We start from the raw sequence: 25,410 nt of genomic DNA, 5'->3' as shown, positions 1-25,410 counted from the left end.
CTCACAGATTACAGTCTGCACAAAGTCCTTCCTATAACCACTTATAAAAGCATTTATCCCCATCCTATATATTGGCATGACTGCAGCAGCCACTGAACTGCATCCTTGCAGGAATCAATTGTGATTTATTAACCAAATGCCCTAATTCCTAATAGTGCCATTATATGCTTGTACAGACTGGCATGGAATTTTATTTACACTTATTGGCTCAGGGTCACTGAAGCACTGCAGGGGGCTTTAATCCTGCTCTGCAAATTAAATGCAATGCACAGAGAAACCAAGCGGTAGAGAGGAGTGTGGGAATAATATCACAATATATTTAATTTCTAGCAGAGCTTTAGGTCAAGACAAGCCCTTTGGGAGAATAGATTTGAACAAATAAGTAAAAGAACTTTCTACACTTTCCAGACTCTTAAAATCTTTCTAATATGGGCTACTAACAATTACAGTGCAGTAGACTCAAACAGGCATATTAATTCTAGACTTAAAATTGCAGAGCAGGCAACAGACAAATCAAAATACAGTCCTTACCTTACTTTTTTTGTGAGTCTTGCATTAACAGCCTTGTCCAACAGCTGGTCTTCCAGCCTGTCCCTGCTGACAGTGAAATTAATGAAGGTAGTCTGAGCCTGCAGTTCTGGCTTGTAAGTGAGGGTTAGCCAGTTTAGTGTGAAGGATGAGATGAAAATTCTTGTTGAATTCACATTTTTTGTCTTCAATCGTGGTGCATCTGGGAATGAATATAATGCACAAGAATGGGGATCTCACTAAATTAAAACCTTGTAAGTATCTCAGATTGCAAACAATGGGTACTGTATGATCTTAGCAGCATAACAAATGCATGCAAGCCAAGCTTTAGGTGCCTGAAACTTAAGAAACAAAATGAGGATGATTGAGCACACCAAAAGTGTAAGAATAATTTTTAATTGTTGTAGTTTAATTTGTATATACAGAAGACACAGGGAGATTATTCACTGCTGTACTGAAGAGTCATTGGCTTAGGGATAAATGTCTATCATCATAATTTACCAGAAACTTCGGAAACTTTTCAAACAAATGCCAGTGAGATAGTTTTTATTATAATATCCTTAAATATATAGCCTAAAAAACTAAACAGGGACATGTATTTATAACAGATGGATACACTAGAGGAGAGGGAATGGCTGGCAACTGAAACAACAAAAATAATGTGTTTAAATTTAATTTTCTAAATGTTTCATTCCAAATTAATTATTTGTTGGATGAAAGAATGAGGTAGCCTAGGTTCACCTTTTAGTTACTGAAATCCCTTACTGAAGAGCTGTAATTTCCTGATCCCTTATCTTCAGTGAGGGGTGAAGCCTGTCCTAGAACAGCCACTCTGTGCCATTTTGAGGCCCAGCAGGGAGGCAACATGAAGTTCACCATCCTACTTCTGTGGCATAGCACCAAAAAAAGTTGAAAGATTACCTGTAGACTACAGCGTGTGCCATGTGTCTGGTCTGGTGTGACCCAGTGGCACAACTTTTGTCATCGACTTGCCCAGTGAACAGTGTGTCAGATTTCAGGATTCACTTGCCACACACGAGCCCAAAACCAGTATTTTCTGTACAGCAATGGTTTTGAATGTTCTCTGCCAAGAAGGGAGATTTAAATATTAGTAATAAAACTCTGTTTAAAAAAGGGCTAATAGAACATTTATAACATGGAGCGTTTATAACATGAACTCTTCATAAAATTCAAATTGGCATTTGTTAACTAAAATTTTCAAAGTATTTGTGTTAGCATAGATACTAAACACTTAAAATGCAATTTATGAAAGCCACATCAGAACATGGATAAAACTGGTACTTTCTGTAGTAATGTTAACATTGCTTTCTTTCTAGGCTATCACAGGGCACTGCCAGAGCCAGCAGCAGAGGTTTCAGCTCTTAAGACCCTTGCCTGCTTCTGACATGCCTGTAACACATAGGCTAAATGAAATGGCGTGGTGAGATCCTTCTGCATTTCACTGGGGAGAAGGAAGAAAAGAGTGATGCTTATGACATCCTTTAAGTGAATTCCTTAAGGAAACCTACTATGTCTAGTGCTGGGAAACCCATGATTCTACAAAACCCAACATCAGACATGTATATTTTATAATGCTGCCATGCAAACTACTGGAGATGGGTTTTCCAGGCTTTTGCTTGTATAATACTGCAATAATTTAGCTATATGGTCATGTCCTTCAGATTATACAGCCTATCTCAGGTGGACATGAATTCACTGTCCAGTTCTGAACATGGTCTCTCTCCAGCCTTCAAAACTGACTGCAGCTGGAGGGAACAAAACCGTAGAACTTGACATGGAGAACAAAATTGTGCTTTGCTTTGAAGACACACACACTGATGAAACAAGAGATCTGACAAAAGAAATGTTCTTCAGTTTGCTTTGTCAGAAGAAGAACCTTTGCTAAGGGAGTCAGGCTATGTTTCAGAACATCTTTGAGGCAATATAACAAGTTTTAGAGTTCTGGATGAAAATATTTCCTTTAGGAGTTCTCAATTCACAGAAGCAATAAATAACCAATTTCTGTGATTATCACCTATGAAAGGCAAAACCTACATAATGACTTGGTGGGTTTTATTACTGCAGCTGTTGTAGGTTTTCTGTTAATTACAGATTTGGGAAAAAGTAATGTTTTGTTATTGCTCTTGCACTGTTCAAGAGTATAAGCAGCAATGATAAACAGAGAGGTGGGGAACTCAGTAGGATGACTTCATTTTTTTTTTCAGTAAAATATATCTGTTTAGAGGTTAATTCTGGATTATGAAGAAATGCAGCAAAATAGGCATGGATAATAGAAGTCCATGATAGAAGGAATAGCAAAAAATAGTCTCCAAAGAAATTTCTAAAGACGGGTTCTAGTTTTGGCAATGTTTTCTTCATAATGTGCTATTCCCTCAGCTGATGCAGATAGGATGGATGGAACTAAAGCACCACTCTACCCAAGAATAGACATAACACCTTTTGTGTGAGTCCCAGCTCCCTGGTATTTAAGAACAAACAAAGTAAATTAAAAAGAGATTTTTTCCCCACTAGTTTTTTTTTCCTATTGAAATTCTCATAGATTTTGAAATAAAGTGGATTAAGGGATTCAAAAATAATTTAAAATGCTTTAAAAAACCTGTATATGCCTGGAGTATAAATTATTTTTAGCAAAAGCAAATATAAAACCAAATAAATTCCAGGAGGTAACATGAGCGCTCAGCTATGAGAAGACTGGGACATGTGTAACATCTTGTCTGATCTGTCAAACTTGATTGATTGACACAAAGACCTGCTATTCCCTTGTGTATGTTCTGCCTAAGGTAGCAATGCCGAGGCCTTTCAAAGAGGAACTCATGAAGGTGAGAAATTTTGAATATAAGAACAAGACTTCATATAATAAAATGGCTGAGGATCTAATGCAACATCTTTTGTTATGGGACACTTTCATGCAACACAAAATTAAAGCATATCTTTCAGGGCAGATGTTCTCCAAACCAGACCATAACTCTAAATGGTAGAACGGTAGAATAGCTTCCTGTAGCGAGGTGTTTTGGATCAGCTCAGCAAGAATGAATAAGTGATAAATTTTTAGACAGGAAAGTACAGGGAAACAATATTTTTCAGTGGGAAGAAAGAGGGGTAAACACATTTTCCAGAGGAGCTTTCATTCAGTCCCTGCTGCTTAAAATTAAGCTTCTGGAACTGACTTGCAAACCTCAACAAGTAATGTAGAGAATGAAGCAGAATAAATCAGGTGAAAACAAGTGCAGAGTGGAGCTGTTACTAGGCAATCTCAGTAGACAAACTGTGCAAGTTGGTCAAACGAGTTCAGTGGGAAAAGCACTGCCTTGAAGCTGCACAGCTGACAAGATGTTCAAGGCAAGGAAAGCTTCTCTCTGTGGAGAAACTGAGCAAATTTTCTTGCTGTTTCATGAATAATAGTCATGCCTTGTAAGAATGGAAACTTGTTCATACAAGCCACATTTGCACATAAATCAAATTTCAAGACATTTTAAAAAACCTCTTCATAATTTAATCTTGCAGCTGAAGAGACTTGACTACCTCTTTGTGACTGTGCAAAGGGGTTCAGCAAGTGTAACACCTTGTGTAAATGCAAATAGGAGCCGTATGAACAATTAATTTATTCCTCTATCTTCTCTCTCATAAGCCAAAATAACATTAATCTGTTATAGTTAATGCTCCTAGCCAGTGATTTCCAAACGAGAGGTGCTGGGGAAATAGAACAGGACATGCACAGGTAAAAATTCAAATATTAAGGACCATCCATACCAAACCTATTCAATGGCACAGTTTCTTTTATAGCAGGTGAAGGTGAAAACCCAACACCATATAGAGATGGTACCTGTTTACTTTTATGCCTTAGTTTATCTGCTCCAAAAAAATCTAAATATTTGCATCTTTATAATTTTTGCATATATTGCTAATATTTTGCACCCAAATTTTACTTTTTTTTTGTCTTGTGGCTGCCATGCTTACATAAAGCTATGTACTACAGCTCATAGTTTCTTGAAATTATTATTTTTTTTAATTTTCTCCTCCTTCTCAAAGCAAATATCTTGAACTATTTTTAACAAAAATCTTAGCATTTTAAATCCATTTTGAACACATGGCCACAGTCTAAAGTGCACTGGAAACAACTGAGCAGTTTTGCTGTTCCAAAATTAAAAATAAAAATGTATCCAAATATGATCACCCAAAATTTGTTAGGCTCCTAAATATGTACTAAGGCACTTAAGCATGAAGTCTGCTTTTCAGAGATAACAAATACCTTTGGTTCACCCTGTTGTGAGCTGGTTTTGAGGAAAATATACATTTATTCATTTGAAGTTCTCCAAGGCTGAGAATTTCTTCTGCAGGCTTCATTCAGAAACCAAGAGCGGGTGTTGCAGAATATCCAGAGTGCAACATAAGAACCATCTTGAAAAAAAGGAAGGGGAGAGGTACTTCTATGATGTGGTTCAGAGATCAGCAAGTTCTCTAATAAACAGGCTAGTAAATTTGCTTTGCAAGGAGTACAAGTTGATAAATCTCCCTTGCTATGTTTTCTTTCGATTGATATGATAAGATATATTTTACTTAAAATTAGGATTGTCTGAAGCTCAGTGGATTTAATTATTTGTAATTATCCAGTTGTTGTCAGTATGTGGCCATTTTATGACAGTGGTATCTACTGTGTGGGTCAGGTTCAACTGTACATCTTTTCAAACACAGAATTAATGTACTATTGATGAAACCATTACCAGAACCAAATTAAAGTCTGGGCTGATATATTGGTCCATGGGGTGCTGTCAGACATGAAAGGAGTAATTAGTATTCATTACTTCATACTCTGCAACATTCCAATTATTAATGAACTTCAACTGCTGGACTGCACCATATCTATCACAAATACCTTTCTAGTCTTTCTTTATTAGGAAGAAAAAAATTCAAAGTACCTGACAGAACTACTAAAATAAAAAACTAACAGAAATTAATCAAGAATGAGGCAAACTCTGCTTATTTGGAAATAAATGGGGTACATGTGGGTATATATATATATTGTGATGTGTATATACATATGTATATGTATCTATAATTATACACACACAGGCACTTGTGCCCCTCAAAGGTGACTTGTGCATCTTCAGTCGGGCACAGAATGCCAGGTCATGTAAATTTGGACAGAAGAAACTATTTTTGAATAGCTTAATTTATCTGCTTTTGTGTCCACATACACAGCTTCATTGTGCTATGTGGAAGCCTTTGCTAAATCAATGCAAAGCTATATTGCTGTGGCCCTTCTCCTTTTCAATCCAACTTCTTTCTCTTTCACATCCCTTCACATCCTCCCATTCCTTAAAAGTCTGTTACCTTGTGAAAATTCTGATCTCTCTTTTAGACTAGTGTAATACTAATTTACAGTAAAGTTTCTTCACTATGGATTCTGAAAAGCAAGCTGTATGCTCTTACTCTGAAGTTCTTCAAATACAGCTATAGAAAAATGCAACAAAGGGGGATCATTTCAAGGTCTCACAGTGTAGGGCAAGAGTGCATCTTCCAGGAGCTTCATGCATGCAAGGAGATCTGAGCTGTTTTTTACTGCTTAGATTTACTGTGCAGGCACCAATGCCTGAAATATAGGATGGGAAGGAGGGAGAAAAATCTTGGGTAATCCATACAAAATAAGATAACTTCTTTATTTATAATTTTTTTTCATATTTTCACTTTCAACAACATGAAGCACTCTAACCACTTGTTGACTAACATGTGAGATCCATCCAGAAATGCCCCAGGAGTATGTCAGGCTTTATATCAGAATACACGCCACATTCTCCAATGTGAAAAATCTAGCTTGTTGATGTGTTGCTTGCAAATAAGAATAGAAGAGAGGAACACTTTCAGACTTAAAATTAAATAAACATTTGAGGAGAAGCATGGCATTTCACTTCATCAGATGAAATATTTAATGAGATTTAATAAGCTTACTCTCAAGCAACCACAAATCAACATTTTTATTTAGGCTGACATTTGCATTGAGGACTTAACAATTTCATCTGAAGTTTTTGTGAAAAGTTATGGAAGACATTACAGACTGAAATTTTCTTGCAACTAGTACAAACTGCTTTATTTTCCCTATTATCACCCTGATAATGTGTATCTAAAAGGTATCTAAATAAGATCTTAAGAAATATTTTTAATAGTATTTTTTAAGTTTGACAATTTTTCAAAACATAGAGGAGAAAGGGAGCGTAGAAATGAAAAATGAGATTCACAGATATCACCCCAAAAAGGTCAGAACATAGGGTTACGTTCCCTTGTACCACCTACCACTCCTGCTGCTGCTGTGTCAGAAGGGAGGAAACTCATTAACTCAGCCTAGGGGAACCCAGTTTGAGTCTCCTACTGGAATGCCAAACTGCAGACCTTTCCTGGGGAGAACAGGCTCTGAATTTGAGTATTGAAAAATGGGGTGTGTGAGTTTTGGTGCCAGCAGACCAGGTTTAGGGGGAAAACTTGGCAGGCATGAACACCTCTGTGACATCTGCCCCGATGCATTCGTTACCACCATCAGCTGCACTGCTTTGATGCACGGGAGGCTGGCAGCAATAACAACATAAACAGTCCCCACCTCTGGCTTACTTCTTTCTGCCCTGTGTCCTACCATATCTGTTTTTCCTCATTTGTCTTACTTTCCAGGGTTTTTGTTTGTTTGTTTTTGCAGTTTTTTTCCTTTTTAAACTGCTTCATTATTTCCTGAGGTAGTTGAAAAACCAATTATGGCATAGTGAAGGCACAGTTTTCTTAAACTGATATTGCAGCTGGAAAACCAAATCTATTGTTAAATCCAGATCTAGCCTGTCATTTTTAACACCTTCCTCCTTGTTTTCCATGGAAAGGAAATACTTTCTTTTGAGCTGAATTATATGCTACTCCTTGTTTTACTCCCTTTATTTTTTGAAGTAATAAAATAAAGAATTCCACTCAAGTTTGAGAAACACACATCTATATAGTATTTTGAGTCCAGTTTGGAAACTAAGAATGCAATTTTGCTATCTAATCAGATACAGATACTAACATTTTAATATCCACTCATCTACAGATTTTAGCCATTGCATTTTAAAAAGAAATAATTTGTTACATGAAGAATTGAAGCACCAAGCAAAATGCAGTAATCAAAGCAATATAGATCCAGTTGTCATGGAAAAATTCTGATTACTCAAGCATGTGCACCTTCCCTTTTTAACTGTATGTCTTCCAAGCATGGGATCAATAGAGTCACATATGTTTTCAATGATTACAGTCTCATCAAAAGCAATCATATTTTCAATGGTCTTAAGAAAACTTTACCTGCAAAACATAATTCCCCCCCAGTATTAGATAAATACTGGTTATAGAAAGATTTCCTTTAAATAATATAAATAGCCAAGTTTTTCTAAAAGCACGAGGTTAAACCAGGGAAAACTGTTCTCAAAGAATTGCCCAGTGTTTAAGACTTTGATAGTTTTGAGTATGACATCTTTCTACCTATGCTCTTGCTATTCCTCATATTAAAAAAATATGTATATTACTGTGGCTTTCCTTATAAGCAAATATGAGGGTACACCCCACATGGAAGATACTGGAATTGACATGGAAATGTTGGGGAAGCACATATCTATATCTGTCTATATTTATGTTTGTATCTATAGCTATCTATATATATTCTTGTGTTACAGCTTTTGGTATATCCTCATTTAAATTATAAACATTTCCTTGAAGGACTTCAAGAACAATTGGAATCTGAATGACTTGGGAGAAATCTGTTTCAATGGCCATGGAAAAAGGAGTAAATAATAATGAAAAGAGAAGTAATCAGACAATGTAGCTTCACAGAGTAGGGTGAGTGTGAATGAAAAATCATGATTATTTGTGACGGCTGGAAAAAGAATGAAAAACAAACCAGGACAGATAAGGGAAAAGAGCTGATTCAAAAGAACAGAAGCTAGATGATTAAGACATTTTAAAAATCAGGCAGTACTATGACCATTTAGTGCTTTGTGTAATTGTGTGCTATATCTGGAATTTAGTAGAGAAAATCTGAACACCCTTTGAAATGGAGCATTCTCTCCCTAAATCTAAGTAAAGATAAGAAAATATATGAAGAGATCAGTTACACGCCAGTGCTATCAGCTAACACATAATTCAGTCTTAAGTATAAGAATGAAAAATATGTTTGTTTACCAGGAAATGACCCAATATTGGCTTTTGCCTTGAATTCTGCACATGCATGTGAGGTGCACATTCTGTAGTCTGCTGACCAAACTGTAGAGTATAAGTGAGGTCTTACCATGAGGCTTTGCACCTTACCTGTTGAAAAAATGGTTTGACCCTCACAAGAAGTGTACCTCCACTTCATTTCATCCTCATCACCTGAAAACAGCAATAGAAGGGTGTCATTTCAAGCACCCTTTTAAAAGGAAAACGATGCTATGAATAAATGAGCAGAACTGTTGTAATATTTCAATTCTTTAGGTAAGTGCATTTCAACAAAACCCCTTATGAAAATTAGGGGAACTTGAAGGCACAAAAGCCAATTCTTCAGTATGCACATATCCTTTCTGTGTCAGACATGTGACTTTAAGGTCAGCCCCACATTTATTCTTTACCCATTTAATTCCCTGTTGCTGGGGATCTATCATCAGAGGTCAGCACTCACGGTTTGTTAGAACAGTGGCATTTTCTGTTGACATCCTATCACCCTCGTTGCTCCATGCCACGGCATCATCCCTTAACGTGGCAATTGGATCTGGGCCTTCTGTCACAGGAAAAAGAGCCTTGGATGAAATGTAATCATCCAGCAAGGCTACCAAGTAGCAAGACATGACTCAGTGCAATGCACAAGATAACTGGGGAGATATAAATTAAAGTAAGGCAGAAAAGAAGGATCCCTGTGGAGTTTCAGATGAAAGGAAAGTGATGAGAAGCAGTTTATCATATTTATAACAGATTTTTAGAAAGTGTTTTCTCTTAAGACATTTACTTCATAAAAATATTTATAGTTCAATGAAGTTAAAAATTCATCATATATTATAAAAGTCAGTGTATTCTGATAGTGCAAATTCAGTGCTTCTGTATGCTCTGAGCACCTATTTCTGGAACATAAATCACTATTTATCCACAAAAAAAAAAAAAAAAAAAAAAAAAATTAAAGCAGGATTCCCATGGTGTCTAATTAATATAGTTCAGCTTTAAAGCCAGAGGATGGGGCCATCTCCAGAGGCAGAGGCAGCCACGGATCTCCCTGTGGGGCAGCAGCTGCAGCAAAGCTCTCGTGTGAGTGCCCCTTCACTAAGGAGGGGCTGTCACAGAGCAGCCACCTCACAGCCACGCCTGCTGGGTGCCAACCCCTCACAGGCACTTGCAAGCAGATGAGAGAAAATATAAATGGAATGCCTGAAATCACTGCTTACCAAACAGGTATGGGTGGGAAGAGAAATACCTAATGCAGCACAACAGAATAAGAGAGAGTGAATAAATAATTTGGAACAAACAAGAGGGGCTGGTGGAAGCATAATAGAAGAGCTATACCAGATGCCTGGAATTATTTTTTTGCCTTATGGAAGCAAAGGGCAACCCCCCACCAATTCCTTCATGGTGTTTTTCCAGGCTTCCGTGTTAGTGATTTTTGGATTGAATTCAAAAGCCATAAATAAAGGAAAGCACTGCATCATTGGTATCAAAGCTGAACTATCTTCTCTCCCCATTCAGGAGTATCTTAAAAAGTCTTCCATCAAAATTTTCCTTCTCCCTGGACATGTCTAGTCCTCACTGCTGGCTTTTAGACTGAAGCTTCTTTTAAAAGTGTACACTGAAACAAAAACAACCCCCATGTATATCTGACAGTTATTTGTAATGACTAAAATTACATATTTAACTTGAGCCAAATTTGCACTATTATTAGTAATAAGAGTGGCACTATATCTCTAGTGCAGCTTCCATGGCACAGTGTCATATTTACCATAGTATTACAGAACACATACCACGTTAAATTGTCTAATGCTTGCTTCCAATCTCTGAGCCCAAAATAAACCTAACTTGTGATGGATGTGCTGAAAACCCAAGAGGCCCCAGCAGGCATACACTCCCCTTTGCAAGCATGCAATATATCTGTCTCCCATGTGTAACACATTCATCTAAATATATCAAAAGACTGAATACATGATTTGTTTCATCTCTGGACTGTAAGACAACCAATACAATAATTTCTACAAGCTGAAATACTTCCTTGTGAAAAAGAATAGCACTGGGGTATTATCAGGGTTCCTAATATTAAGATATTAATATTTCACCCAATGCACAAAAAATATCTGAGTATATAGGTACACCTAGTGTCACCATATCTGCACAAAGCTGATACTTAACAACATAGAACTACTTGCTGTTCCTTCTGTAGAGAACTATTAATAACATCTATTTTAACATAACTTTTCAAGTGTATTTGTCTCTTATTTTCCACTCTTCCTCACTTGCAGGAAAACAATCAAAAGTGAAACAAGGTATTTTGTCTCACTGCTGTTCAGTGAAAGCATCTTCAAACATTACAGTATAGTTTATTTTTATTCATAAAAATGTTCAATCCATTTCACTAGAGTCTTAAAAGAGTTAAGAATGACATTTATTTCCAGAGTCCTACTATTGAAAATATATGGGGCAATTTTTTTCTACCTAGGCTGCAAGGTAGAAGGCTTCTGAGAAAGGATTTTATCTGCAACCAAATTTTTGGTGGAGAAGGACAGGGAGAGGTTCAGGTAAAGCTCTAGATAAATTAGGAACTATTAAACTCTAGCACAATGCAAACATCTACAAAGAGATGTTCCCATAGTTCTGAGTACTGACCTTGGAAACTTGGATTTGGATTTAACTCTATTTCCAGACGGTCCTCATAATTCAGCTAACCTGCTGTGTCATAGGTTTGTGATTGAAAATGAGGTAAGTGCTGCTCATTTTGCATATTTCTGAGAATAAATGACATTAATTATGATATAATGCATGTAAGAAATAGGAAACAAGTAGGAAGTGGTGAGGAGCATTTGCACTGAGGAAGAAAAGAATGGCCCAAATCTTCAAAAGTAATGAGGGAGAAAACTTTGCAGAGACAACTGCAAGGATTTGAACTACTCTGCATTTACTGAGTACTATCTTGGTTTCCTTCATGTGCAGAAAAATGGGGATTATCATAACTATATGCTCTTCCTGGAACTGAGAAGCTAAGCAGAATAGGTCTCTGTACAGCTCTATCAATTTTACAGCATTTGCTGTTACAAAGGTGTCACAAAGAACAGACTTTGGCATTGAGAATTGAAAAGGGAAGGGACATTCTTCTGCCACAGAACCTATCTCTTTCATTTCCCTCAAAAGATACCTGTAATCTGAGGAAAGTATGCCTGTGTGCACACACACACAATATATCTATATATATCTATATAATCTATATAATATATCTATCTATATCTATATCTATATCTATATCTATATCTATATCTATATCTATATCTATATCTATATCATCTATATCTATATCTATATCTATCTATATCTATGTCTATGTCTATATCTATCTATATCTATGTAAGTCCTCATACGTATGCATACATACATATATATATATGTATGAACATATTCTGGGAGAAAAATACCTTCAATGAGGCACTTGTATATACAGATCTGTACTTCAAATTTTACTTTTTGTAACTTTAGAGAAGGGATCCAGAAATGTCCCTTTGGTTCCTGATGATATTGTTTTATGAAGGGTCCAAAGGAAGACACAAGTGCTGCTGTCAGTAAGATGTCACCACACAAAAGTTTTCTTCTGTGCTTTGAGGTTTTCAATGGACTGACTCCAACACGTTTATGGATTGCAAAGCAAGATTAGAAAATGTTATCTCCTGAGCACCTTGGAAGTGACAGAATGTTTAATCTCTGTGTTCTTAACCAAAAGCACACAAAATTACAACAGGAGAAGTACTCCATCAGCAAGAGATACACTTCCAAAGACTGCAAAGGCTGGAAACAATCCAGAATTTCTGGTGGTGACTTGAAAGCTTTGAGGCTGAAAACAATGGGATAGAACTCTTTGTCAAATATTCTCTCCACTGTTTTTTTTCAGTAATTGGTGCTTTTTTCTAGATCAGATAAAGCATGGTGGACATGCTTCAATATTGGCAGCATCTGGCGTCCTGATGCTAGGGCAGCCATTTCCAGCAACATTCAGAAAAGGCAAGGAAACAAGAATATTAGAAGACAAGAAAGAGGAAGAAAAAACTGTCTCAACCTCAAAAAATATGTTGCTTCTACTTTTTTTCTTTTTTTTTCCCAAGGTGAGGAGAAAGACAGCAGAGTAGGTATCCCTGCCCATAGCAGGGGGTTTAGAACTTAGATGGTATTTAAGGTCCTTTTAAACCCAAAATGTTCTATGATTCTGTGAAGACCTGCAGGGTTTTTTGCTCTTATTTATCTTTCTTCATTTACCCACTAACTACAGAAATCTTACTCAGCTAAAGCTGCAATGATGGAATTTTGACAGGAGAAAAGATGAGGGTGGCCAAACACACAGGCTGCCCAGAGATGTTGTGGAATTTCCATGGTACTGGACAATCTGGTCTAACCAACCCTGTTTGATCAATGAGGATGGATTAGAATACCTCAGAAGGTTCCCTCCAGCTGCAATGATTCTTTCAAAGTTTAACTCTAGAATATTTTTTAAAATATATATATATATTTCCTACAAAGAGCCCGTGTTTCCCATGTTCTTTTGCAGAATTCATTTTAACCACACTAACCCTGGGATATTTAGGGTGAATAGTCAGGAGTGGTCCGAGATCTTGATGATTTATTATAAGCAGCTATGTGAAAAGCTGTTATTTTATTACAGTTATGTGATAAAGACAGCTCACCATCTATTTGAAATTTAAGCTGGTTACTAAAGAATTTCAGATGGATACTCTCTTTTTCAGTCAGGATTTGCGACATGACATAAACCCCAAACTAGCAGTTTTGGCACATTATGCTTTGATTGTTCTGTGTGTACAGTTCCCAGCAAAGGAAGGAACCTATGCATGAATGCATGCTTAAACAATTTCAGCATGGAGAGGAAGGTAAAAATTGACCACCCATTAGAGTAATCTTCAAATGGATAAAATTCTTGATGTAAAATAAGAACTGTCATTACTTTTCTTCTTTGTTTGTACTGTTTGAAATACTGCAGATAAAATAAAGTTGTCTCATAGTCTGTTTGCATTAGGGAAACCTCAGGAAATCATTCTCCAGTGACTGAAGCAGAGAAGGGGCCAACATGAAAGAAGGAAAGCACCCCAGAAGTACTTTATAAGGACAGCCATTTGCGTTCTGCCTGTATGGACATTTGTTTTTCAGAGCAAAAGTAGTAATCAAATAATATTTTTCCAGTCCTTTACATGATGTAATCTAAGTTAATTAAAATATCTGAATGGAAAGTATCCCCTATACTTCATGTAATTTGATACTAAATGCTTGTTATTTTCTGGTGTCGTCTGCTTCAGGGCTTAAAAGAAAATTTTACATGTGCTCATTTCTGAAAGCTGTACAGATTATAGAATCAATCTCAAGTAACAGCTAATTCTCATCTAAAACACAATTTTTCTATGTGAACAAAACCAAAGTAATAAAATAATCGTTAAATTTTATATTAATGAAATATTTTTCACTTACGTTTTCTACAAAAATCAGAAATGCTGAAGTGGTTAAACATTCAGTCTTGGGAAGGCAGACAGAATTCAATGATAACAGAAGTCTCAAAGCCTTTTGTTATAAAAGAGGAATATAGAAAGTCCACTAAGAATATAGAAATATCTTTAATCAAATATGCTGCTTAAAAGAGCTAGCATGTATGTATTTCACAATATAAACACAGGAATTTGGAGTGTCAAGGCCTCCTAAACCCCAGTTCCATCCATAAGAGAGGCACAATGGGTGACAAGTAAAGGACTATCCCTGATAAAGGTTCTAACAGCAATCTCTGCAATATAGCAGTTTTGCTTTGAAGTATTTTAGACATCCATTTTTGCCTACAGAAGTCATTGGATTTTTCTTTAAATCATTAACTGAGGGCAACAAGACAATAAATCCATTAATTTACAAGAGGGCTTTTTGATTTATCCATTCTCTTTTCTTGTTGGCACTGATGGGTAAGTCATAAACAATAAAGAGTACCCAACTCATTCTCCAAAATAGCTTTGAAATTTGAAAATTTGCTAAACATAGAATGATTGTCTATTTAAATCTTCAGTAATTTTACCATGCCAGCCAAGCACCATAAATCACTAGTGACATTGGCTAACAAGGGTTTAAGAGTTGGAACATGCAGTGTAATAAATTTCCAGACAGTTAAAAATCACTATAATTTTATTCTAATGCATTATAGATTGCCTGTAATGTCATCCTGGCCGGGGTGACCCATTTCTAATTTTGAACAGCTGTTCAGCTCGGGAGTTAGTTAATGATTAAATATAAATTGCCTGATTTATTAGTCTGAATGGCTGAGCTTCCAGGTCAATGCTATATAGACAAAATCATCAGTCTTGATGCTTTTCAGAAGTTAACTGTCTCCTGTTCTAGTCAAAAAGAATTTATTCTCAGAGGAAAATGTTTGACATTCTCAATTAATCCTTTCCAATATTTTCCACGTTAACTTACACAATAAGATCACCAATAAAACCTCAACTTTTGGAGATAAACTTCTTTTAACTATGTGTAAATCTTCAAGACCTGGAGCCTAACCATGGGCTAAGGCCATTGACTTGCACAGACCTTCCAAAGGCTTTGGAGGGCTGCAAGGCCAGGCCAATAGGGACCATCTCAGGTGTCTTGGGACAAACAGAAGTTTTCATATGCACTTAATAGCATCAACTTCACTGTTTTTCTACCAAAGGAAAGATTATTTACATATTTCACATTTCTAGCATAGTAACTTCATAATAATATTAAAAAAAAATCTGTTTAATTGCTGTGTTTTTTGATTAGTTTTATGCTCTTACAATATTTTTTTTCCAAACTGATTTAATAATGATTGTTAGCCTCTGCTGAGATATTTTCAGAAACAAAAGTATCCATTCTGATCTTTTAAAGCAAGATCACAGGGATTTTAGGAAAGCCAACTTAAAATATTTATTCAAATTACCTTGGGAACCCATGTCATAGTGTAAATATTCCTTGTACCTTCTATTTCCTGTCATATACATGTATTTTTCAAAAAAAGGAATTGTTAAAATTCTAGATGATGAATTGAAACAGAACAATTTCTGTAAGACTGAGGAGAGATTGCTCAGCAATGCTGTGGCTGACTCCAGTGGTTCTGTTAAATAGGCATGTGGCAGCTTTAATAATGTTTGTCTGCAAATAAAGCTAATAATCACAGTGAAATATATATAATTTTACCATAAATACATTTCATTCTTATTTAAAAATTATTAGTTTCTGTAAAAAAAACAAAAGCAAATAGCAAATATCTGATGGGTGCCTTCCACTTATTTGCAATCTAAAGTGCAACAAGGGCAGATGCAGGGCAGCTCCATCCTGACCTAGAGGATTATTCAGTCTTTCTGCTCATTAACCAGAGGCTGCCCAGGCTGTCACAATGTGTTCACAGTTGTGTATAAATGTGGTGACTTCGTTATTGAGATTTCTCTCTAGCAATCATGCCAATATCAGTTTCTCAGCACTACTTGATTTTTAGGAAATAAAATTCTGGTGCAGCACATTTTACTTCATACAATTTTATTGAGAGTTTAGCTGTCGTTTGGGGTTGTTTGGCTGGGTCTTTTTTTTAATTTAATGGTTTCCTAATAAAGGTCATCTTGTCACCTTTCTGCCCTCCTGTACTTCCTTTACCTATTTTCCCACACAATTTTGAAAAATTAAGGCTTAGCCTCCCGTTCAACAAAAAATTTAAACTATTTAAAAACTCTCACTAAGATGAATATTCAGGCAAAATCTTCTTCCCTCAGGTCACTTAACCAACCTGTTGGCTGGCCCAGTAATTTTGTTTATTCTGTTTAATCATCTCTTTCTTCAACTGCTTTCTCAAGTGAAGATGTGAGCTTATGCAGAAAAGAGATGGTTAAATAGTGTAGCTAAGGTTTGTTGTTTGGGGGTTTTATTTGCTTTTTATAAGTATTGTTATTTTTATTTCAAATAATATATTTTAATCACAATAATTTTAGGCAGTAGATTTAACTTTGAGGGACACAAACTTCAGAGGAAATGTTTTGCTAAACTCTGGTCTTTTTCGTGCAGCTTCTGGACTATCATATTAACTAACAACAATTAAAAAAAATTCAAGACAGAATTATTATTTTCATTTTGCATATGAACCTGGAGACACAAAAATATTCAGTAATCTGCTCATGGGCAGAACTTCACACTGATCTGCACCTTCAACCACACTTCTCTGCATTCTGCTCAGAAGGCAGCAACATCCCTGATTTGCTTTCAGGGGTTTCATACTGTATGTGCCTCAATTAAGTTACCTCAAACCAATTTGTTTCTCTAGAGTAACATACAGAGCTAACAATAGCGAGTTCCACTTGAAGGCAAAATTTTCCTTTGTGGGGTTTAATGAAAGAACAGTAGCAGGAGCAAGTTGTGCTTACCTCCACAAAAGCTGTTTTTACCATTTTTGCAGGATCAGAGATTTTGCTTTCTTCTGTCAGGTTTGATGCTTGAATTGGTGGTGTGCAACCAGAAAATTTAGAAATTATTTATAAATTTAAAATAAGAAATTTATTGGTAAAGGGGGAAAGATACATCTTATAGATTAATAAAATCTATTAGATTTCTTTAGGGATAATGAGTCAGCCAATACACTTTTTATGGTGATGAATCTTAAATTGAGAGAATAATGAGGACTTATACTCAAAAAGTATGAGGACTTGCCCTCAATAAGTGCATCTAACAGAGATGGGCTCTAAGTAAACTCCATCATTCTAGAATTCAAGGAATAAGAAGGAGCACAGTAACAGTTCTCTATTCTTCTTTATTTCTAGACACCTCAAGTTTGCCTGCATGATAACACAGAGCTGACTATCATTCAAGTACACTCATCCATCAAAGGCTCAGGTAGTAAAGATGAGAGAGTGAGACAAACAGTAAGCAATGCCTCAATACCTGTGGGATTTTTTTTTAATACCTAATAGTCTCCTTTATCACAGCAGTTCTTATCCTATGATTTCTGAATAGGAAAGTTGTCACTACAAAACACACCATTCCCTTTTGTCATCTTTTCATAGCATGCAACATAAATAAAGCCTAGCAACAGCAGAAATACATATTGAATTTTATACTTCAGCACTCTAAATCCAACATCCTATGGGATAAACCATGCACTTCAAATACATTTGTTTTCAAGGAAGCTCATGCCAGGAAACTCTGTTCCACAAATCACAGCAGAGAGCCATTACTCTCCATAGCAAGCCTGCTGGACTGTGCCCCTGTATAATCCTTGTCAGGCACAGAGTATATTTTAAGTTCTCTCATATATTAATAGCAATGATTGTAATGATAAATAATAAAAATTGCACCACTTGTGCAAAAAAAATCAGCTTGGCCCAAGTTTTTTGCCTTAGCACCACTAAACTTTACTTTTCTTTTTTTGTCTTGCATAGTATAGACATACTGATTGTGAAATATATATGAATGTAAAAATCATAATTTTCACAAATATTTTTAGCAGATAACTAGTCCCATGAAGGATGGAAATCTGATTTATTTCCACTCAAAATACTTATAATTTTGCTTGTGAAGAGACAATGCTTATTGATATTTCCTAACTACCTTTTCATTCCATTTACTGTAATCAATTTACTATATAGCAATTGTTGGACTTGATGGGATATTAAAAATTTAACATACAAGAAAGGATTCATAGTCATCATCCTCCACAGAGTGTTTTTAATCATCTTCAGAACATTTAAAATGTTTGAATTACACAGTGTATTTCTATTATTTATACCAGCCTGTATATATTTACCATCAATAAAGATTACTGTAACAATATTTATTACAATGTTGCCTATAGACCATAAAATAATTTAAGTCAGCAATTACTTTTAAGATCATTGAGTCCAACTGTTAACCCAGCACTGCCAAGCCCACCACTAAACCATGTCACCAAATGGCACATCTACAAATCTTTGAAATACCTTCAGCGATGGTGACTCTACTGAGCAACCCTTTTGGTGAAGAAATTTTTCCTAATATGAAATCTAATCATTCTGTGACACAACCTGAGGTCATTTTCCCTTGTCCTTGTTGCCCGGGAGGGGAGCCTGTCCAGTTCACTCTGCAGAGCCTCCCTACCCTCCAGCAGATCAACACTCCTGCCCAGCTGGGTGTTGTATGCAAACTGACTGTGTGGGCAGCTGGTCCCTCATCATTTCTCATTTAAAGATGTATTCTGGAGCCCATGAAAAGTGAAAGGAGGTCAGTAACTGTGCTGCCTAAACTGAAGGTGTGTTATTGATTACTAACAGCTGCACTGGTTATCATTGCTGAGAATTGCTGGCCACAAAAACTTCCATATGAAAAATATGTACAACTATCCTTCCTTGCCTCTCTCTCTTTGCCAACAGAAAGAACGTGAATTATGAGTCAGGGAGCACAGAATATCCATGAGTGCAGAAGCAGAGATCACTAGCATCTGATGCTCTGCCTTCAACTTTATTCTTCAGAAAATTGATAGAGGAAGATGGAAAAGAGACAGGCTGACAGGGAAAAGGGCAAGAAATAAACTGAAGAATAGGGGGCAATCCTGCTGACTGGATACAGCTGACTGATAGCCCAGAGAGACAGACACAGAAAAATGTCCATATATGGAGAGTGACCTTCCTTTAACATCAGAAGAATTCATGTGTTTATGGACACAGCTCTGAGTTGTTTACTCAAACAACTCAGTTAAGCACTAAGAGCTTCCTACAGACTGATGGGCTACACAAGTTTATCAGCTGTTAAGGTAAATAAAATCTAAGTGCTTGTTGCTAAGAAGTGCCTGCATGGTACATTTTTGTTTTCCCAGAGAAAAATACAAGATTGTCTTCCCTTTATACTAATTTCACAGATTTCCTTACGCAGTGAATCTTACCTTTAAAAAGTCTGACATGAACCAGATGGAACAGGTTGCATAGGTCACAGGTCCACACTACAAAATACTGAATGAAGAATGAAATCAAGCAGATCAAGAAGTACCATGGTTGGAAAATGGAACTGTTGAAACTTTGCTAGATGTTAAATTCTCTAGAAAGGACAAAGAAAACTGTCTAATATATCTGCAGCATTTTATTCTAATTATAAAGATGGATGACAATAAAATGTCAGTGTTTCATGCTGAATTTGCATCTTTTCATCAGCTAATTCTAGTTAATGCTACTGCTGTACATAACAGCATGAACTGCATGCTGCACACCATGTCCTTTAGCATATGGAATAATGTAAATTTCCAGCTGAGGAAGCCGAGCTGCTTTGAAATGTAACATTTAACAGTGCAGTTCAGGATCATTGAATAGGGATGAAAATCTGCAGAGAAATTTATTCACTGTTGACCATGTTGTACATGTTTACATGGAGAAAAACGATGAGATGAGCCCAGAGAGCAAAGTGCAAAGACAGGAAGGGATCCTGCACTCACCAGTCTGCAGAATTCATTCCATCTGCTGAACTTTTCTAATGAACTCAGTCTCTCATCATCCTCTAACATTTCACAGGTAGAAAGCCATCAGAGAAAATGCATTTCGTAGCCATATAATTTCCTATAGGCAAAACTTTTTGAATTATCATTTTGTAAAGTGGGTGTCACGATCCCAACTTGTTATAATTCTGGAAAAAAATTCCTAAGCTTCATAGATTGTTTGAAGTTCTGGTACATGATAACTTGCAATTTTTCTTTTTTCCTTTTAGTTGCCAGTCCTCGGAAAGCTATCAATGTCATTTATATGTGTCTTAATGTTATGCACTACTTACAGACATTGTGATAACTTCCAGTCTGCCACACAGCTATTAGATAAAATTAGACATGTAATTAAAATTAGGTTACTTCAATCACTTTCAAATATTTTCTTTAAATAGCATTTTAACATTTCCTCTCCATCAACAAGAAATTATATGGTTTGAGTACAATAGGTAGAGAAATCATTGCTAGTGCCAAGTGTATGGAAGCTGTTGGGCTATAGCATATATACAGTTAAGCAGTTTGTAGAATTCAGTAACTTCAATCACCTCACAAATGGAAAAAAAGAGGATGCATTAGATGAGAATCCCATTCCTATCTGGAATTTGCAAGACATTAGAACGCACAATATTTTGCACTGGCCTGTGCAAAGGATTGCATTGTAACTGAAGCTTGTGATTGGAGGCTGAATAGTAGAGCACCTAAAAACAGTGACTGGACATTCTTCTCGAGAGATGAATGCAACATGTGGACCACAAAAAGCAAATACAGAAATACCCAAGAAGAATAATTTGCCTTAAGAAAAAAAAAAAAAAGCCAATCATCCACAGTACAGAAATGGTAGGTTAAGACATTAATTATCTAAGGGTACATTTTTTAAGGTTTTTCATAAAACTGAATCTCTTCTTGGTATCTTCAAATTTATGGACTAATCACAAGTCAGTTATGAGAAACAAGTCAAAACCAAGTTTTCCTGAGTGATGTGTGCAGGAGTATTTACTTTATAACATTTACTTAAATGTTAGAAATAGATCTTAGCATGTATACTAGACACACTGCCTAGACAAGTATTTCCTATTCATTCTTCTGCTGAAGTTGTTAATGTTAAAAAATATTACTGGATGAACTAAATTTCAATTTTATTTTTGGAATCGTAAAATGATATTGTTTAGAAGGATCTTTGGGTGTCATCCACTCCTACTCTCAAATCAATACAGGAATAACTTCAAAGTTTGCCTTTGAATTCTTAATGAATTCATTGAATTCTTCTTTTCTAAGCCATGAATCAATGAACAGCAATCAAGAAGTACTCATAAAAAGTTCAAATATGTTATTTTGCATTTGTCAACAATGAATTTGTTCAACTGTAGAGTTATCTATTCAACAACCCCATGAGCTCTGGAGCTTATTATTATTATGAGTAATATCTACTAGAGAATTAAAAATTAAAGCCATAATTCCTTAGAAAAGTTCATTGGGTGCATCAGCAAGGGTATGATTTAGTTAGAAAAATAATAGCTTTAATGGGATCCTCCCACCATGTAAAGGGAATCCTCGTTGAATATGCAGTATGAATCTTAAAAAGTGGTTAGTAAAAATATTCATAGTAAATGTCAGTATCACAGTTGTTGACCTAACACAGGAAATAGAGAAATACAAAGGAATTTCAACTTCACCTGTAATGCAGAATTCTTCCTCTTAGGATCTAAGCACAACTGAGAGAAATACTGCTGCTGACAACCCTCAGAAAATGCATGAGGTAAGAAAAGGGAAAGTAAATAAATGTAAAAAAAGGTAAACAAATTTTTAAAAAATGGGAAGTAAGCAAATGCAAAAAAATTATTTGGATTTGGAGGCTGATTGAATTTGAGGTCACCTAAACCAGGAAAAGGTTATTTGAGATACTGTCAGAGATGTATTTGTGTTTTTTTCAGAGGAACACATTAAAACAATAAAAGGTTCCATGAGTTTCAGGGTGAGTGATGTGTATTAAAAAGAAGAAAAATATAAAATATCCCCAAAACAACACCAGAAGGCTATTTTTGTCCAAAAGTGTTTGTACTTATAAGACATATATCAATATAGATGTGTGAAATAAAAAACATGGTGCTTCCATAAAGCTGTCTTCTAGTGTAGATACAAGCTTCATAAGAGTAGATTTTGATCTAAATGGGCAACTCCAAGGTCATAAGGCTAAGGCTGTTTCACATGGAAGAAAAATACTTTCTGTAACAGCTGATGGGATTTTTGGGGTGGGGGTCAGGAAGATCAGAAGATAAAGTCAGATGGTACAATCTATATTTGTTTAGCCATTAAACAGTATCTCCTTCAGAACAAGATAAAAAAAAGGTTACTAAAATAGCAGGAAGAAAACCAGGAAATTCCCGAAATAAAGAATTAAATTCTAAAATACCATAAGTCACAGGCTTGCGAGAGTTTCCATAAAAGTGAATGTTTGTCATTCTTTTAAAATGCTAATTCAAGAGAAAGCAATGAGAATAAACGCCACATTAGAGATTTACTCAGCCTTTGTTTATTGCTTGATATCTTAAATTGTGAGGTTACAGATCTAAATATTACCAGCAAAAAGGTCTGAGGCAAAGTCAAAGTCTTTTAAAACTAATTAATGTCACAGCTTGCAAAGAAAGCATTTGAAGATTTCTTTGCTTAGTAAGGTTGATTAGTTTGCAGCAAAAACTCCTTCCACCCACCATCTCCCAAGATACCATAAGATGTCTTTGTATCAAGAGTGCTTTGTGCCATTAAATGCATACTTACACAACAAATAATCCCTCTTAAAAGTTCAATAGATACTCGATGACACGTGTGGTCTTCAATTACATCATTAACTCACACGACACTTGTCAGCAAAAGACTAACCAAAGTTTCCTCTTCTGTGTGCACGTGAGCACACACATGTACCCGTGTTTGTGGATCTTTCAAAGAATCAGAGGAGATTTGATGCTGTTTTTATCATATGTTTAATGAGAAAAGTTAACACAAATGAGCGTGAGCTTCTATAGCCCTTTCTGGGCATTATTGCTATACTGCAGCAGGTCATTACTGGTATAAAAACTTGGCACATATTCCCTGTAAAACTCACAGTCAGTTACTTCTGTCAACCACCATTCCAATTATTAGTCCAATTAACCATTCAAATTATTAGTCTATTGGTTGTGATGTGCCTAGATGGCTTCGAGGAAATTCAGTCATTTTGTGTTAACAGCTTCATGTGCTGCCACCCAAAATGAAGATTGTTCTTCAGTACATTTGTGGGGAAAATAGTGATAAGCCCTAATGTGAACATGCCTTTAATAGTTGAACTAGGTAGTAATAAAATCAATAAAAATGAAACACATTAAAGTAACTAAATACATGTTATTGAAATGAAGGGGGCTCAAGGTGTTAGAGAATGAAGTTTATTAATCAAGACATACTTACAAGAAGATTTTTCCTGATGACTTCTAGTTTTCCTGTAGCTGCTGATAATTCAGTGTTAGCCTGAGCCAGTGCGTAATATTTTGGTTCTCTCTCACAATACACCTTGAAAAAGACATGACACATTGGTACATTAGAGAAGAAATTGGTCTCACTTCATTACAAAAGTACAAACTACTTCTGATGAAAGACTTTAAGATATTCCCAGTAGTCTTTCATTACATACCTTTGCTTTAGACCCATTTTTCTCCATAACAGGGAGTCAGGCAAAGATTTCTTTCCTTACTGACTACAACAGATTTTATGATAATCTATAGAAGGACATTTTAAGCAGAACTGAATGCAACCTCAGTGGGTCTACTCTCCAAGAAGAATTAATTTATAAGTATCACTTTCATGATTTTAGAATACAGGTGGTAATCAGACAGGCATTACATTTGAGTAAATTTCATCTACAATTGATAAGTTTTTTACTGCTCAGTAATTAAATGAGCATGCTATAATGCTAGGATGAATGGAGAAATCCTGCTGCCAGGTGCTCCAGGGAATCACAAATGATAAACTCTGTCTCATATGCCAGCCAGACCCAGGATGGATGTTTCAAGTGAAACATGTACATCTGGAGAATATTTCCCAACTGTTGCATTGTAATGACGGTTGAAAAATCCTGGACAGCTACATCTTTTTTACTACTTCCTACTAAAAGAAAATACACACATACATACTGCCAAGTACTGAACACTTCCCACTTGATCTCTGGTGGTCGTTACATGCTCCCCAGAACACTAAGCTGAAATAAATTATTAAAATAATAAAAAATTCATTAACCGAAATTCTCCCATCAGGGCTAGTTCAAGAGCTGATATATACATATCTCACTGAATTTTGCTATATTGATGACCCAGGCACAGGGACCAGCTGCTGCAAAGGATTTTGTATGAACATATTTGAGTTGAAATCTGGATCCTTCAAGTAATGTTCCTTGGCAACCTTCAGATAATGCTGAAAAATATGCTCCTTATCATAGTTGATTAAATCTTGCAAAGAGTCATCAACCTGTGAGAAGTTCCAGTGCATATAACATTCAATTATTTTAAAGCAGAAGCTTTAAAATAATCTTTCATCTCAAAGGTAGAATCCTAGAATCCTGCACTAGCTAATTGATTTAGAAATGGTGTTCAGTACAAGGCAAAAATATTTCCCCCAAAACACAAAAGTATTCACTGTCACAAATACAGTCTGTGATTTATGTCTTGCTTGAGAAATTAGGGGGAAATCAGATAAATATAATGAAATGTTCTCCCTTTCATTTTCTCCTGGTTTTGCATTCAATAAATCCCAATGGTTCTCAAGCTGGTTTGAGTTTGTCACCAAATGTACACAGAAAAGAGCAATGCAAGGTCATATCTTCTCCCCCTAAATTCAAGCTGCAAGAAAATGAAGGTGTGATTTATTTTCTTTTTCTCTGACTCTCTTTTTGAACTATTATTTACTTTCATATCTGATGTCCATTTGATATTTAACTTTCCTATAAAGAGTTTTGTGTCCTTAGGCCCTTTCCCTTAATGTGACAGGATGCTGGTTTTGGCTGGGGTAGAGTTAATTTTCTTCAGAGTGGCTGGTTTGGAGCTGTGTTTTGGATGTGTGCTGAACACAGGGTTGATAATACAGAGATGTTTTATTGCTGCTGAGCAGAGCTTACACAGAGCCAAGTTTTTTTCTGCTTTCTG

The 25,410-nt window shown here is 35.9% G+C and overlaps 1 protein-coding gene across 5 annotated transcripts in view; it reads right to left on the bottom strand.

Annotated features, from left to right (window-relative positions):
* DNAH11 (dynein axonemal heavy chain 11) overlaps positions 1–25,410 on the bottom strand; it is a 137,302-nt gene that overhangs the window by 32,147 nt on the left and 79,745 nt on the right. For all 5 annotated transcript variants that reach the window (XM_085567868.1, XM_085567897.1, XM_085567887.1 and 2 more), the window contains 3 exons: positions 9,206–23,785; positions 8,857–8,919; positions 532–730 (listed from right to left, as the gene is read on the bottom strand). In XM_085567868.1, coding sequence (XP_085423994.1) covers positions 532–730; positions 8,857–8,919; positions 9,206–9,371 — 428 coding nt within the window. In that variant the 5' untranslated portion in view covers positions 9,372–23,785. The remainder of the gene's footprint in view (positions 1–531; positions 731–8,856; positions 8,920–9,205; positions 23,786–25,410) is intronic.

Source organism: Lonchura striata, chromosome 2 (assembly GCF_050655825.1).
Source record: "Lonchura striata isolate lonStrDom1 chromosome 2, ASM5065582v1, whole genome shotgun sequence".
In the NCBI taxonomy this organism is placed as follows: domain Eukaryota; kingdom Metazoa; phylum Chordata; class Aves; order Passeriformes; family Estrildidae; genus Lonchura; species Lonchura striata.
Note: the sequence above shows the minus strand (reverse complement) of the source record. Positions and strands in the feature narration are given on the sequence as shown.